At 39.6% G+C, this 16820-nt stretch overlaps 2 protein-coding genes and 1 pseudogene across 9 annotated transcripts in view; 2 read left to right on the top strand and 1 right to left on the bottom strand.

The window, feature by feature from the left end:
- Positions 1-471: 471 nt before the first annotated feature.
- On the top strand, positions 472-6550 carry PFN2 (profilin 2). Of its 2 annotated transcripts, none has more exons than XM_054480251.2 (3): positions 472-969; positions 3131-3323; positions 5170-6550. In XM_054480251.2, the coding sequence occupies exons 1-3, from the start codon at positions 838-840 to the stop codon at positions 5265-5267; spliced, it is 423 nt and encodes a 140-aa protein (XP_054336226.1). In that variant the 5' UTR covers positions 472-837; the 3' UTR covers positions 5268-6550. The 2 variants fall into 2 exon arrangements, with proteins under 2 accessions (XP_054336226.1, XP_054336227.1); XM_054480252.2 differs by having other exon boundaries at positions 782-969; positions 4848-6550.
- Positions 6551-9313: 2763 nt separating this feature from the next.
- Positions 9314-16820, bottom strand: part of RNF13 (ring finger protein 13) — a 166184-nt gene continuing 158677 nt past the window's right edge. For all 7 annotated transcript variants that reach the window (XM_063662338.1, XM_063662336.1, XM_063662340.1 and 4 more), the window contains 2 exons: positions 11302-11382; positions 9314-10709 (listed from right to left, as the gene is read on the bottom strand). In XM_063662338.1, the coding sequence (XP_063518408.1) occupies positions 10345-10709; positions 11302-11382 (446 nt within the window). In that variant the 3' untranslated portion in view covers positions 9314-10344. The remainder of the gene's footprint in view (positions 10710-11301; positions 11383-16820) is intronic.
- Positions 11416-16820, top strand: part of LOC129032649 (nucleophosmin-like) — a 30546-nt pseudogene continuing 25141 nt past the window's right edge.

Below are 16820 nucleotides of genomic sequence, written 5' to 3'. Positions count from 1 at the left end.
GTCCAGGAAAGAGGGTGCCCTTAGAGACTCGGAGATTAGCGTGGGCAACCCTGCCACCAGCTGCCCCTGCCACCAGCCGCCCCCACCACAAAGAAGAGGAAACGCTCCGCATCCCGTCACCAGGGCAACTCTGCAACCCGACACCAAGGCTCAAGATTCCGCATCCCGGGCAGCGGACACAGGAGAAAAGCACATCGCGGCCCGGCCGCGGGGCTCCAAAGCGTCCGTTTTGCCGCTGTTCCTGGGGTGCCGAGAGGGACGCGGGGGCCACCCTTTCCGCCGGCCCAGGGTCCGACGCTCCGCCCTTCACCGCAACGCCACCGCGCCCGGCCGGAGCCTCCCGCACGTGGCGGCCGTGATTGTCCCGGGGCGGTATCCCTCCGCGCCCCCGCCTCAGTCTCCCCCCGCCCTTCCCGGGACCCTCCGTGCCCGGGCGCCGCGGAAGGATCGCACGCACGCGCGCGCGCACGCCCAGCCGTGTCCGCGGAAAACGGAGGGCGCTGCGGTAAGGAGCAGCCGTCGCCGTCGCCGCCGCCGGCACAGCCGCTTCGCAGCCTGCCGCCGCTGGTTTGTCAGCCCCGCGGCTGCGGGCGGCCGGGCGGCCGAGCGCGCTCTGAGGTTCGTCCCTCATCGCTGAACCCGCGTCCTCCCTCCGCAGCTCCTCGGGGAGGGGGGCGGTCGGTGCCTGCGCAGAGCCGCCTCCTCCCCGCCCCCGCCCCGCCTCCCCCCGCGCCGCCGCCGCCGCCGCCCGCTACCACCGCCGCCGCCGCCGCCGCCGCCGCTGCCGCTGCGCCTGCTGCTCCTCGCCGTCCGCGCTGCAGTGCGAAGGGCTCGAAGATGGCCGGTTGGCAGAGCTACGTGGATAACCTGATGTGCGATGGCTGCTGCCAGGAGGCCGCCATTGTCGGCTACTGCGACGCCAAATACGTCTGGGCAGCCACGGCCGGGGGCGTCTTTCAGAGCATTACGGTGAGGACCAGTGGCGGCCGGTACCTTGGTCCCTGCACCGGAGCGGGGTTGGCCGGCCGCGGGGGCGCCGCAGCGCGGGGCTGGAACACTGAGGGCCGAGCCTGCAGGTGTGCTAGGCAGCGGACGCCGAGGATGCGGCTGCCGGGCGGGCGGGGAGGCCAAGGCCTGGGGACGCCCCCTCACCCGGGGCTGCGCTGACAGGCGGGGGGCGGCGGCCGGACTCCTTGCTGGCCCTGGCCGGGGCGCCCCTGGCGTTTCCAGCGTCGGTCCAGGTGCCCGGGTTGGGGGAGGGGGCACGCACCGGCCAGGGCAAGGGGAGGGGTTCCTTTTTTCTCGTAGTGCGGTTCCTCTAGGTTCTCTTGAAGCCCTGAGGTTTGCTATGCACGTCCTGGGGTGGAAGCGGGGGTCGGGGATCCGGGCTGGGGAGCGCGGGCCCCGGGTGGAGGTCCCCAGGCTTTCTGGCCGCCTCTTGCTCCGCGGACAGCGCGCCTCCCGCGCCTCCGGCTGTGGGAGGCGGCGGCCCCGGCCCGGCCCCCGGGATTCTCGAAGCGACTTTGCGTAGGTTTGCCGATGTCCAGGCCTCTGGGGCTTGCGAGAGATGTACGCCGACCGCGTAGGTGGATTCGTGAATCTCGACTTCAGCTCTAGCTCTATAGGCTGTTTTTTTTTTTTTTTTAATTCTCCAAGATGGCGAACTGCCATTGATTTCTCTCCTCATATGGAGATTCATCGATATACGGTTATCCCCAGTTACGCAACATAGCTCAAAAAAGGGGTGCTTTTCGGGGGCTTTCAATTATCTGTGAAGACCAGGAGCACACTTCACTTCTCTAAAGTCCCTCCCTCTTTAGTGGTGGCAGTAGAGGAACTACTGCAGTTTTATGCTTCACATTGCCTGATTTTCTTGAGACTTGATGGTTTTGAGTTGGTTGCAGTATGTTTGGGGAATATTTGCCACTAAGCCTCCAGCTTATTGTTTTGCCTGTTTCTGCCCAAGGCTGTTTCTAAAATTATGATAATTGTATTAAATACGAGACCATTCCCTTAATTTCTTAGCACCGCGCTCCCTTCCCGTTAAACACCAAAATTCAGGTCCCCTATTAAGGGTGCTAATTATTCTTTTACTACTTAACATGGTTTAAAGTCTAACTTTGGAACTCAGTCCTTGACAGTAGTACTTTAAGGTCTCGTATACCCGCAGTGGACTACAATTCTTGTAGGGAATTGGCATCTGGTCATCAACTTTTTTCCTGCAGTCCTCTTGTCTTTGTGTGTGAGTTCCCGCTGTCTGACTAGGAAGATTGCGGGAGTGTGCTTGGAAATGGCTGGGGCCTGCTATGACTCTGCAGTTCTGATGGGGGCGACGCCTTCCTTCTTATTCATGGAATGTTAGAATGCACGTTTTCTCCTTTCCGGTTCTGGTGGCTACCTCAGTTTCTTTCCCAATCTCCCTCCATTTTTTCTGTTTTACTATTGCCTACCGCAGTGCTGTAGACAGAATCCACTTTGCGTTTGCCCAGAAAGAAAACTGATTACTGAGTTGGGAGGGGAAGGGAAGTTGGAAAGAAACAGGAGTCGTGGCTAGAAAAATAGGAGGGAAATATGAATTTGGAAAAGCACTGATGTCCAGGGATTGAAGTCCATATCATCAGGTATATTTCTAGTTATTCTAAGCAGAAAAGTGAACAAAGAACAGGCTTTATTTTGGGAGACTTTGAAGCAACTTTAAATTTGATGAAACATGATTTACTGTAATGGGACTGAATATGATAGACCAGCTGTGTTCAGAGTTGATAGCTGAATTTTTACCATTACGTAAACACTTTCAGGCACCAGCTGACTTAATACAGTTTATAAATAACTCTTTAAGTTTGCACTTTGTCTAGTGTCAACTATCAACTCTTTAGAGTTTCTTTGTATAAACTGGTCTTGGTTAAGAGACGACACCGTTAACTGAAGTCAAATCAACTGATGTAAAAGATGTGATTATATAGGATTAAGTAATTATTTAGAAAAGACTGAATCTTGGTTTTACATTAGTGAAATGTGGTTATCTGGCAGTGGTAGTATAAGCCTAGCACACAGCCTTTCCTGTTACATCAAGCCCTAAAAGGAATTAACTACAACTTAATTTTTTTTTTTTCTTTTTGGTGGGGGGCAGCCAATAGAAATAGATATGATTGTAGGAAAAGACCGGGAAGGTTTCTTTACCAACGGTTTGACTCTTGGCGCGAAGAAATGCTCAGTGATCAGAGATAGTCTATACGTCGATGGTGACTGCACAATGGACATCCGGACAAAGAGTCAAGGTGGGGAGCCAACATACAATGTGGCTGTCGGCAGAGCTGGTAGAGGTAAGTAAAGCATTCTTTTGGTTAAAGTTGCATGCCACAGTTACAATTTATTAAGCAGTTTCTTTTAACATTTTGAATAAAAGTTAGTCTATAATGGCTATTAAGGTGGTTTTTGTGAACTGCCCAGCACTATGGAAAAGCACTGCTTTAGTTTTACCTACTCTACAGCATCTACAGCCTGGCCTCTTAGATCCTGATTTTGTTTCTAGGATAGAATATTCGTATCAACTCACTTTAAGCTTTAGTAAACTTAAAAGTCTCTTAAACTGCTTGACATGTCAAATCATAATCCTGTGGTGTTTCAGATTGTTAAATTCTTCGAATCACTTGGTTATTTTAGTCCCTTTCGGTGCGTGTTTGACCTTTGGATCTCCTTTTTTTTCTTGCTTGTATTCTAACCATTTCACTGCTCAGCATAAAGAAGGAAAAATTAACATCCGTTCATTTTTCAGTTAGGAACTTTGCTGGGGAAAAGATAATTAGATGAGGATTTTGGAGTAAGTTGTCCATTCACTGTAATGTTTTCAAAGATTGTGTCTGAGACTTAGATTTGAAAAGTAGGAAATTACATTTAGTTTGTATACTTGGTCCAAAAATCAGGTGTCTCCAGACTGTTGTCAGCATTTTAGAAACTCTTAATTGCACTAAAGAAGTCTCCCTACTTTTTCAAAATAAACTTTTGAAATTGAGGTTTATTATGACATTTAATTGATTTACAAATACATTTTAATGTGTTAACGCATACGAATATTTTGTAAATAGAGAGTGCTTCTGTAGCCTCACATAGCTGACTTGGCACATCTAATTTTAATAACAGCTCTACCATGTGAGGGGAGTTGAAGCTGCCGTGAGTTATAATTAATGCTATGGCTGTACCAGTTCCCTGTGATTATCCTAAAAGTTACTCGTATTCTGGTGTGAGTTGATGTTTATTAAAGTATTTATAAGAAAATTAGATGACTTTGAAATAGTGACAAATCTCTTTAAACCTTAGCTGCACTATACGCTAAAAAGAAGTGTCAAACACAAGACAAAAAAACAGAATATTTTATACGATACAGCACTACTGACATCTAGTGGTAGTGAATATAAAATTTGACATATACATATATTTTGGGTTATAGACCTTTGAATTGCATCATAGAAGAGCAATTAGAAATCGTAAACCTATTTTTTTAGACGCAATTAAAAACAAGGCTACTACGGTGAAGTTATCAGAATTTTTTTGCCCTAAAATAGAAGACAAATGATCCCTTTTTTTTTTCTGTAGCTAGTGTAAAGATAGTTGTATAGAACTTTTGCTTGCATTGATTGGCTTCCAAGATGCAGTCAAGTTTACTATTTTCTGTTTAGTATATTACTAGTTTGAAAGTTCTTTTCGGAAACCTACTTGACTTCAGTGCTTGGCAGTTCATGGAAAACTAACTTAATGTTAACTTATTAATCGGGGTTCTGTCTGCTAAAACTTATGTGACTTTCTTGATTAACACTTCTTTTGAAACACTTTTCTTCTTTCTCTTTCAGTCTTGGTCTTTGTAATGGGAAAAGAAGGGGTCCATGGAGGCGGATTGAATAAGAAGGCATACTCAATGGCAAAATACTTGAGAGACTCTGGGTTCTAGCTGCTAGGCAGACTGTTAAGTATTAGGGGAAAATTGCTCTTAAACTTTCCTAGCTGTAAGCTTAAGTCTTAATTCTGGAAATTTTATTAGCAATGCAGGGTGATGGGGTATGAACCTGTGTCTCCTTTGTATCCCTCTGTTGGTGGGGAAAGGTGTCTTTCTTTCTGCCCTCCCCCCCCAAAATAATTCTGTTCACTTTTGTTTTGTTTCCTTGTGTACTCCAGCATTGGTTATAGTCATGGGAAAGGAAGGTGTCCACGGAGGCACACTTAACAAGAAAGCATATGAACTCGCTTTATACCTGAGGAGGTCTGATGTGTAAGCAGCCTCTCCCCATCTACCTAGCAACTGTCTTCATCAACAACCCTAATTATGGTCACAATGCTACCAAACTATAGATGGTAGCTAATTTTTCTTCACCTATTTTCTAATGTCATGATTCCTGTTTGCCCAATGGATCATTTGTATGTTAACCATTGTATGTAACCAACCCTTATCTGGCAACATAATTGCAGCACAATAATGATTTGCATGATACCTTGAAATTGGGGGGAGGGGGCATGCCAAGTTGGGCATCACTTTGTCTTAGCAATTAATGGGATATTGATTACTAAAATAAGTTAATATTAAGCAAGGTGCCGGTTGTACAATCTCTGATCAGTGTCTTTTCAGCACTTTGAGCATTTACTTGGCTCATTTAGTCTTCCTTTTGTAGCGCATGGTTGGGAGGAAAAAGTGCATGCATCTTTCCTTCACTCTTCTCTTTTTCCTACCCGCCCCACCCCCCGCCGGGCCCCCGACTCCCTTCGGACATAGGCATTTGGTTTGCGTCCATCTTTTTTAATGCAGTGCCTGTTTTTTTAACCAATTAATATCCCTTTTGTTGATGAGCTATTGAGAGCTGCAGTAGTTTGCTTTTAGTATTGTTGTTGCACTTGAGTAGAGACAAACCTTTATTCATAGTGTCTACAGGACATATGAAGAGTGCAATGGCAAAACAAGAGCAAAAAGCACTTCCTCCCATGACCTTACAGTAACCATACTGATTGAATCCCCAGGGACATTCCATCATTGCAATAGCTCAGATTTTTCTTCCTTTTTCTTTGCACACCAGCTCTACTCTTTAGTAAAATTGTAAAAGGCTGCCATTATGGACATTAGGTATCCCAACATAACCATCTGGAGTGTGTCCAGTTTGTTCTTCATAGGACCAATTTTTATTTGCAGCTTGAGTTTTTATATGAAGTTGCATTTTTGTGGACTTGGCTGTCTTGTGATGAATTTTTTTCATATGTATTCTGTGCCATACTATTGTTAAAATGAACTGTTGCTATTGTGAGATGGATTTTAACTGACCTATTAAGGGTTTCTTTCGAATGGCACTACTTTAGGGACATTCTAGTGTTTGCTTCTATTGTTTGGGCCTTGTGGATAATGTACAGATTTAAAAACAAATCTTGTTGCTGATTTGTCCATTTCTTTCCCTGCACTTTGTTACATCTGGGATACAGTCTAACTCATCTGATTTAATATGCATTTAAAAAAATGCCATAACTATTAAACACCTTGTTTACAGACAGATGAAATAAATTTATTCCAACCAAATACTCTAGGCTCCTGTTGTTTATATACATTGTTTATATAAACTGTTAAAAGTTGATTTTTGACAAAGCGGGAATACACAGAATAGGCCAAAGTCTGCTGCAAGCATAAAACTTTAACAACATTAGGTGATGGCCTACTTCAAGTAATATTACAGATAAAATTAGCGCCTGGGAATTCCTTTTTAATGGGCTTTGATCTGTTACACATAGCTTTTGGTCATTTCAGGCTCATCTTCAGGCGTATGTGAGAAGCAACTGACTTATCTGCTAGAAAATAAGTATTTTCCTCTTCTTGCTGGTTTCTAGATGTGAAATCTAATAAACAGTAAAGGGAGTACCAAGAAGGGTTTCTGCACTATTGTGGATTTTTCTGTGTTGAAATGTCATATGACTTTAGATTTGGAGGCTGTGTTGGCAGGCTGAAGTCAGCCAGCTGGGGCCCTCCCACATAAGAGCAGAAGACATTCCTTAGGCAGCATATAAGATAATTGGGATGCTTTTGCATTTTTTGGCTTTGTAGTGACATGTTGACCATGGCTATGTAATAGGTTTAAATCCAGAGGCCATAAAATCCCTGATATGTATTGAAGTTCGGTAAATATGTAAATTTAGGGCTATTTAGATAAATCATTATTACCAACAACTGTCAAGCAGACGCTTAGAGCCAGGGGTGCTCAAAAGTTAGTAGGGCTCAATAAAACTGGGGAGCTGGTTATAAGGCAGATTATGGACTCTGGGGTTCCACTCTGGAGATGGAGAGTCCATAAGCCCAGGAATCCCTTTTCAAAAACAATCACTGGGTCAGTCTGATTCATTTTAAGTGGTATATATGCTACCTTTTGAGAAACAATGGGTTAGGGAATAGGAATTAACCTCTCTGTCTTAAAATACGCATCATGAAAGAAGTTTTTTTTTATTTGACTAGTTGTCAGGCATAGGTTGTGAATATGGTTGTACATAGAGATGTACAAATATGGGAGATAAAGGATTTGGGGCTATTTTGGTAGTTGGACATAACCTAGAAATAGTAAAACTATAATAAAAACCTGGTATCAGTTTCTTGACCTGTTAAGGCCAAAAGATTGGGCAAATGAAAATTCAGTGGTTGAGTTGTGATGATTTGAGATTTTACAGTAATACACATTCACTTTACATGTAAAGAACTATTAGGGTAACCAATTATAGAAGGCAGTGACCAAAATTCTGAAACTGTCAATGAACTAATCTGTAAGTAGGTGAGGGGGCAGTGTGTATGTGTGTGTTCAGAGAGGAGGTTGGGGGTAGAGAAGGTGGTAAAGGGTGACTGTATCATTAAAATAGTATATAATGAAATTATTCATTGGCTCTCTACCCACAATTTCATTAGAAAAATACTTAGGGAAATATATACCTGTGTACTTTGCTTTGTACTTAGTTGTAGGAATTTAGCATATGGAAATGAAGCTATACAAATTTGTATACCAGAATGTGCATCGTGCCGCATTACTTATGACATCCGAACTTGGAAAATATCTACAAAGTTCAGCTTTTTAAGGGGTATGGTTTGAATAAATGATTTTAAGAAGTCCATAGGACAAAATAGTCATTGAAGAATGACATGAGAATGCTTACCAATGAATGTTAATGATATAAATATGTCACGACAGTGCACATACAGTATTAATATACATGTATTTTACATATGTATTTGTGAAGGCAATATATTAAGATAAATTTATTTCTGGAGTGAAAGTTTCCAGGTGACTATATTTTGATTTCTAGTGTTTTAATGTTACTTTTGTAATCAAGAAAATTTTAAATGTTTTTTAAATAGAAATTGGATTTTAATTGGACCTACTGTCCTGTTCAAAAAGCTATACCATGAAATTACAGAACATTTCAAGTGAACATTAACAGAACCTAGTAACAGCCCTAGCCAGTGCTGCTAAGTAAGACACTTCGTAGATTTTCTTTACAATTAAAGTAATAATTTGGAATTTCAAAAAAATTTTTTTTTCCATGAAAACTCCTAACATAAAGGAACCAGGTCCTTGTTCTAAACTTTGGATTAAAGACTGAGGGAATATAACATCTAATACATACTTAACCATTACTGTGACTTTTTTTTCCCCCTTTTCCTATTTTAAAATACTGTTTTAGGTTTGTTTTTATTTAATAATTATTTTGAAGGCTATTACTTATTGCGCATTTATGTGCCAGATACTGAGCTCAATGTTTTGTCCTCACACCCTCACTCAGGTTAAATGAAAATTATGCAAATGACCAAGCAGGTTTAAAAAGGTTAGGGCCATACAATTATGTCAAATTCCAAACTCTGCTTAACTAACTACTGTGGTAATCTTTGATGTCCTGTTTCTCAGCCCTGTGGTTCTTTAATTTTCTATAAAAAAGGGGAAGAGGAATGAGGTATCAGCTAGCTGATGTTGAATTCAACCGTTTATTTTCCAAAGTAGAAATACCTATTTTTTTCCTGATTATGAACATTATTTTTTAGAAGGCAATTTGGAAAGTGAAATTTTCCCTTGATATACCATAATTTACAACAGGGTACCAAAATGTACACTGTTTATTTTTGGAATAATTTTGGCAGCAGTCTGAACTTTTTGGGATATTACCTAACTAACTGCATGTGAATGGTCAGTTATCTTGTATAAACTAAGGTGATGTGATTTCTCTGACCTCAATTATTATCCCTTTATAGGATATATATAAATAAGGCTAATATGTTAAGTAATACTACAGTAGAACAAACATTTACTGGATCTTAAAGTGGAAAACATGTTTATTAACATTCAAACTCCTCTCATACAAGGCCATATAAAAATCCTTAGCATTTTGATTATACATTAGTCTACATTTTCTACATAGTTACAATGATGTATAATTTAGCTTTTCATAATACAGTGTTTCAATACATCATTAGTTCTGTTAAACATAAGTCACTTACTTTCAAATCCAATACTTGAACAGTTTCCTCTGTACATAGTTTAGCAGGGCTAATTAGCATAAGATGCCGTTTATTAAGAGGTATATGATCTGAGTATTAACAGTTGCTGAAGTTTGGTATTTTTATGCAGCATTTTCTTTTTGCTTTGATAACAACACCACAGAACCCTTAAGGACACTGAAAATTAGTAAAGTTCAGAAACATTAGCTGCTCAATCAAATCTCTACATAACACTATAGTAATTAAAACGTTAAAAAAAAGTGTTGAAATCTGCACTAGTATCGACCGCTCCTGTCAGGATAAGACTGCTTTGGAACAGAAAAGGGAAAAAACAGCTTTGAGTTTCTTTGTGCTGATAGGAGGAAAGGCTGAATTACCTTGTTGCCTCTCCCTAATGATTGGCAGGTTGAGTAAATGCCAGAACATATTCCAACTGAACAACTCTAGGTAACTTTATGGAGGTGGAGGCTGGGTTAGTTCATGCTAGGTGGCTGTAGCACTGACCTCATGTATAAAACGCAAAACACTTAAATACTGTGGTCTAGGTCTTAATTGCAAGCTATACTGAGGATTTTTTTTTTTTTTTTTTTGTATGTTTTGGCTATACTTTCATTCCAAAAGAAGAGCTGAATTGATGCTTGAGTTACAGCACCAGTCTATTATTAGTGAATGAAGTATACTCTTGCAGATAAATACCAGATCAAAAGTCCCGTTTCAGTAATTTGATTAAACTGTAGAATACTAAAAAATAAGTTATTTCTACAGAAATCTTTGAAGGGAGCAAAAAATCAAATTACAGTATATACCTAAACATTTTAAAGGGAAATAAACCAATCATCTTCTGAAAGTCAAACAGTATTTGCTATGTTGTAATCTCGTTCACCATTAGGCTGCAACTGGACCACGACATCATGTTCATTAATTTCATTTTCTGCATCACTACTGTCAGTATCTTCATTGTCGTCTTCCTCATAGTCTGAAGATTCTGTCATGTTCTGATGTGAGCGGGATTCTGATAAAGCCCCAAATGACTGGGCACTGACAGAAGCTAAAGGTCTAAGTAAAGGGGTATGTTCTGTCACTTCATTTTCTTCTTGACTACTATCTGTGTCAGAGTCTGAATCGCCTTGAGAAGGAACAACTTTTTGCTTGCACACTGGACAGGTTTTTTTGGTTTTAGTTAGCCAAGGGTCTACACACTTGCAGTGATAAGCTGTTGAAGCAAAATATACATCTTTAGTTAGTATGCTGCGGTTGATACTTTTATATTTAATCTCTTGGCATATTTATTCAGTGTTCTGTATGTATCATGTAGGGACGGGAAGAAAATTTATAAATTTTTTTTTTTTTTGAGATGGAGTCTTGCTCTGTCACCCAGGCTGGAGTGCAGTGGCACGATCTCGGCGCACTGTAACCTCTGCCTCCCGGGTTCACGCCATTCTTCTACCTCAGCCTTCCTAGTAGCTGGGACTACAAGCGCCTGCCACCACGCTAGCTAATTTTTTTGTATTTTTAGTAGAGACGGGGTTTCACTGTGTAAGCCAGGATGGTCTCGATCTCCTGACCTCATGATCTGCCTGCTTCAGCCTCCCAAAGTGCTGGGATTACAGGCGTGTGCCACCATGCCCGGCCTGAAAGTTTATAAATTTTTATAAATACACCACCATCCTTGAATGAGACCACTAATTAGTACAGGGCCTGGCTTATGGTGTGCTAATAATGATTTTCCATCTCTTCCCCTGGAATATGGAACCTAAATATAAATTACTATATGTAAATTCAAAGCAGTATGTAATTACTCATACCATGGGAACAGGGAAGGATTCTGAGTTTGTCTCCATCTTCATACTCATCCAAACAAATGGCACATACATCATACTCATCTCCTGAAAACAGAAAATATGTAGAGAACTATTTTTTCACCTTTCAAACTTTTCAAGTTAGTCCTCAGTTATTGCCTTTTGATGTATTTATTTTATTTTTGAATGATGCTTTTTGCGTCGGACTCAAGGATCTGCTTATCTAAGTCCTAGGACCTGAAGTTTCAATTTAAGTAATTAACATTTTACCTAAACTAGTTAAAAATTGATGACAAATTTGTTTACCTTGATTATCTTTGCAAAATATTTTAATAAGACTCATAATTACATCAGTATTCTACCTAATCAGATGCTAGTTTTGAAATATTTAATGCCAGAGAACAAAATTTCACTACTAAAATGTTCAAATTCTGAGTCATTTTTTAAATAAAAATGGAAACATGAGAATATACTCAAATGTTTAACTATATTAGCAAATAAAAACGGAATCGAAATGAGTCACACTGGGCTTCAAATCTCCAACATTTACCAAGTTCTGTGGTGCTTGGCAAGTTGTTTAGTCTTTGCCATCCAGTTCTTTATCAGTAAAAAGATTAACTTACCTTGCAGGTTATAAGGATGAAATGAGCAAAGGGCCAGACACATAGGTATTCAATAAAGGGTATACTATTAATATTGCCACTTTAATTGTCTTACTGTGGAATTTATCAGTTTTATAATCATAGAAATTTATTAATTCATAGCTCTTTTTGGAATGCCAGTGTAGTTTTTTAAGTTTTTAAAGGAACTAGCAGTTTTTTTTTTTTGGAGACGGAGTCTCGCACTTTTGGCCCAGGCTGGAGTGCAGTGGCGTGATCTTGGTTCACAGGAACTAGCAGTTTTTTAAAATACAGCAGCTTTTTCAATTAATAGTGGCTTAGACACCACTGTGAGTGCTTGAAAGCACTTTTGTGAGTTTTTTCCCACTACATGAATATGTTAGATAAAAACTTATAAAACTTTTAGGGAAAAAAGACAGTTAAATTCATTGCCTATCCCACACAGAAGGGTAACAACCTTGGAAGACATATCAGAAATAAAGCCATTATCTGGATGGATAGTCTGGATGAACATGACACATAAAAAAGGTGCTGATAGTTCTTCTGAAACAATCCCTTTAATGTCCTAGTCATTTAAAACGCACATTCAGGAGGAGCCCAAAATAGCTTTAATGAGAATTACTAATTTTTGTCCATTACCTTGAGTTTGGTTACTATAGTATCTAAATTACATTCTGTAACAAATGCATGTGTACATGTGTTAGACTCTTGTGTGTGGAATTTGGTGAAACTTACTAGACTCAACTATTAGAAGACTAAAGGACCTCTGATATATCTGTAATTATTGTTTTTAATTATAATTACATAGATCTATTTACATGGACTTTGAGGACAGATAGTTAGGCAATTCAATCATGACTGATTTCTCATACAAATCAACCTCTGAGTCACATCACCTTTTGAAAACGCCTACTAAAAACAAAACAGTTAATGTAGCTGAACAGGAACTGACTGTGGCTCAAAGCTGTGCCAAGGCTCTAAGGCTCATTTTATTGAGGTAGGGAGATCAGCCTGTATTATCCATGTGAGCTCAATGTGATCACAAGGGTTTTGAAAAGTGGAAGAAGGAAGCAGGAAAATTCAGAGTCGGGGCGATGTGGCTACAGATGAATGGTCAGGGAGATGCAACTACTGGCTTTGAAGATAGGGGGAAGAAGGGTCACAAGTCAAGGAATGTGAGTTCCCTCCAGAAGCCAGAAAAGGTAAGGAAATGGATTCTTCCCTGGAACCTCCAGAAAGGAACACAGTCCTGCTGACACCATGGTTTTGGCCCTGTGAGACCTGTGTCAAATTTCTAACCTATAGATAATATATTTTTGTTGTTTTAGGGCATTAAGCTTTTGGTGATTCGTTATCAAAGAAATAGGAAACTAATACAGGTATATTTGGGTTATCTTTAAATGTACAGACTTGATGATTTGGAGTCACTGAGCTTTGTTATCAATCCTTTGAATTGTTCAAGTAGTAGATTTATATTAATATCCCATATTTTACTGCCACAGCACTTAGTTTGAAGATGACAGGTCAAGATTCCAAGGTACAGTTTGTGATCATGGACCAAACTGGAGCTTAGTGTTCTGTAGAAAATTAACCTTTATGGCCTTGGATTTGTGATGAAATGGTAAAGCACATATTAGAATGCCTGAGGTTCCCATCCTGGTCCTTTTATTAGCTATGTAACTTTATGTAAAACACTTATCTTTATGTTTGTTTTCTCAAAGGCAAAACACAAACATTAATATAATTATGTATAAGGGTTATTGTGAAGATTAAAAGAGATAATGCAAGTAGAGTAATTTACATGGTGTTTCACACATACAATACCTCTTAACCAATTTTTACCTAGTAAAACTAGCCGATAGGCATACCTACTTATCACATGGTAGAAGACTGTGGCTAGGAGGCTATTCTCTAATCAACCTTATGCTTTTGTCCCACCAGATGATCAGCTGCATGCTTACAAAAGGCTAGTGGCAGTGGTCATTGAACCTGTTTGTTTTACTTAGGGTAATTATGTAATTCAGTTAAATATTCAGCAGTCCATAAACTGTGAGTGTAAAAGACTTCTGGTTTTATTTGAAAGTTAGGTTGAATGCATTAGAAATACTTAAAAAAAAAAAAGCTAATTGCTCCCCTCAACCCATCCCCAGCCAAAAAGTCGTTAAATTGGGTATGGGTAAAAAAACTAAAATACTGGACAAATGTAGAAAGCAAGGATGAAAGCAGAATCCAGTTTTCCCCCCACTAAAATACTTGAAACTAAAAATGGTAGAAAATGCTTCATGTACCATGGCAATTTGGAAATCCAGCCAGTGGATTCATACTCAAAAGGCTGTGGTCCAACATCAATTGTTGAGTGGATTTATAATTACATTTAAAATAGAAATTAAAGGCATTTATCTATTTTTATGATTTATAAGATTTTAAACATTACCTACTGTCTCTGGCAGTATAAGATAAAAGGGCTATAACAAGTGCTTAAGTGTTAGTTTTGTTACTATTAGCACCATGAGTTGGGTTCTAAACTGGGGATGATTTTGCTCCCAAAGGACATTTGGTGATATCTGGAAACATTTTTGGTTTTCATATCTGAGAGTTGTGGCTGGCATCTTGTGGACCAGGGATGGTGCTAAACATCCTATAATGTACTGAACAGCCCCCTAAACCAAAGTACCCCATCTAAATGTCAGTAGTGCTGAGGGTGAGAAACCCTCATAGAAACCCCTGCTGGCTAACAAAACTTTGCTAATTCACTGGTGGATAAGATGTCAGAAGTTGTGGGAGAAATCAGATTCATGTCTGTTACATGAAACAATAGGACACGCTTTTGTCTGGAATGTTTTTGGCACTACTGTAGAATAAAGTTTCAGAAAAATTTCATGAAGGTACTTTTAAAGTAAATCTCATCAATCTGGGAATGTTAAAACATGTAGCTGGACAGAACTTAGATTGTCTCCTCTTTAAACTTGTTCATCCATGATTTTTCCCCATTTCAAGCCCAAAACTTTGGCTCATCAGATACAGAAAAGCATTGGCCCTTCATAACAAGACTCACACAAAGACCTAGGCAGCCAAGGCAGTGGCATGAACTGAGTATCAGGCCTAGGCCTATCTTTGATGCTGCTTTTCCTTAGAGCCTTCATACAGTCTGTCACCAGATCCTGGAACCTTTTATCTGCAAAACATACCCTGAATCTTTCCCCTTCTATCCATCACCTTGATTACTCTGGTCTAATCTTCTAGATTATGCTAAGAGCGTCCTCTCTGGTCTCCCATCTATTCCTGCCCCATGTAGTTTTTAGCACCTAGAGTGATCTTTTAAAAATGAAATATCACATCATGCCATTCTAATTTAAATGGCTTCCCTGAGAATAAAATTTGACCTCCTTATTATGGCCTTCATATAACTATATATGATCTGATCCGCCTACCCCCCCATCCTATCTCATCTCATACCAATCCACCCTTCATTCATGCTTCATCCTTGTGGCCTTCTTTCAGTCTTTGAATAAATATGATAGTAAGTTAGATGGGGACCTGAATTTGGCCAGGCTGTAACAAAAACATTTGGACATAAAATTAAATTTAGAAAGAGGAATTACCATTTCTAAACAAGGCTTAAAACTGAGCTAGTTAAAATAGTCACAGTGCAGACAAATTGATGTAGAAGTTAATTGTTCAATTCTATACCAAACTAGCCTGGGTATCAAGTAAACCAAGAATAGGTTTCTTCAAAGTAAAAGATAAAAGAGATTGAAGATTCAGGGTTAAATACATATAGATTTCACTAGTGATACTGACTTTACATATGCATTATAAATAATCTGCCTAGGGATGATGCATCATTAGAGTCATGAGTTGCCACTTACTCGCTGCTTCTGCCAGTGAAGAAAACAGCAGCTTTTTTTTCTTAGTATTGAATTCTTTTTAATTGCCCTGTAGTCCAAAAGTGTGTTTGGTATGAATAGCAGCTTTTTTTCTAGCAAATAAGAAATAAATGAATCTTATTTTTTATTCTTCTTTTCCCTATACCAGTTCCCAAGAAATCTGAACAAAATACAACAGGATAAAATATTTTAAAAAGCCAGATTTGCCTGAGAACTCTTTCTGATTATTTCCAAACCCTGGGCAAAGGAATTAATATTTATTATTAAGGTTAGATTAAAAGCTGTTAAAATGTAGTTATAAAAAAAGTCTTTAATAGCTAAAGTAAAAAATTATAAAAATTAACTATTGCTCCATTTTTATGCAGTCTACTAAAATGCTATGTTGCTTTTTTCCAGTCTCTGAAATAAAAATCTTTCCCCTCCTGTACATATAATCTTCAAAAATCTCAATGATTAAGCCATAAAGGAAAAATGCCTGGTAACTTAAAATGTCAGATATGAAATCCACTTTTATCATTTATATATCAGGGATCTGGCTGCTTTAACATGCTAATGGGGCAAGGGAGACAGCTCCCAGAGAGAGCTGCTTAATAGAGAGGGATGTTAAGTGAAAACATAAGGATTTTCCATCTGTTAGGAAACTGTGTGTGGTATCTAGTTCTTATGGTTAGACTTAGAGAAATACATTAATTGAATGACACAGGAAATACAGGAAACCACATTTTGCTTGAAGAGCAATTTTTGAGGACAATTAATGAGTAATGAAAAAATGTGTAAGGATGCTGGCTGCTTCAGAAGCAAGAAAACAACTAAAAGGCTACTACTATATTATATGTGCTAGAAATGGGTAAGTTAATACTTAAATCGTTTAACTATTAATCAGCATGAACATTTCTGAAAGAACTTCAAAAGTGAAGATGAATAAGATAGGAAGATTTAAGATCCTGTCCCCAAAGTGTGGTAAATAGGAAAGTTGACAGATACTACATTCAAGTTGTTTTTAAAAGTTTCTGTGAAT

Source organism: Pongo pygmaeus, chromosome 2 (assembly GCF_028885625.2).
Source record: "Pongo pygmaeus isolate AG05252 chromosome 2, NHGRI_mPonPyg2-v2.0_pri, whole genome shotgun sequence".
NCBI classification, from domain to species: Eukaryota; Metazoa; Chordata; class Mammalia; order Primates; family Hominidae; genus Pongo; species Pongo pygmaeus.
Note: the sequence above shows the minus strand (reverse complement) of the source record. Positions and strands in the feature narration are given on the sequence as shown.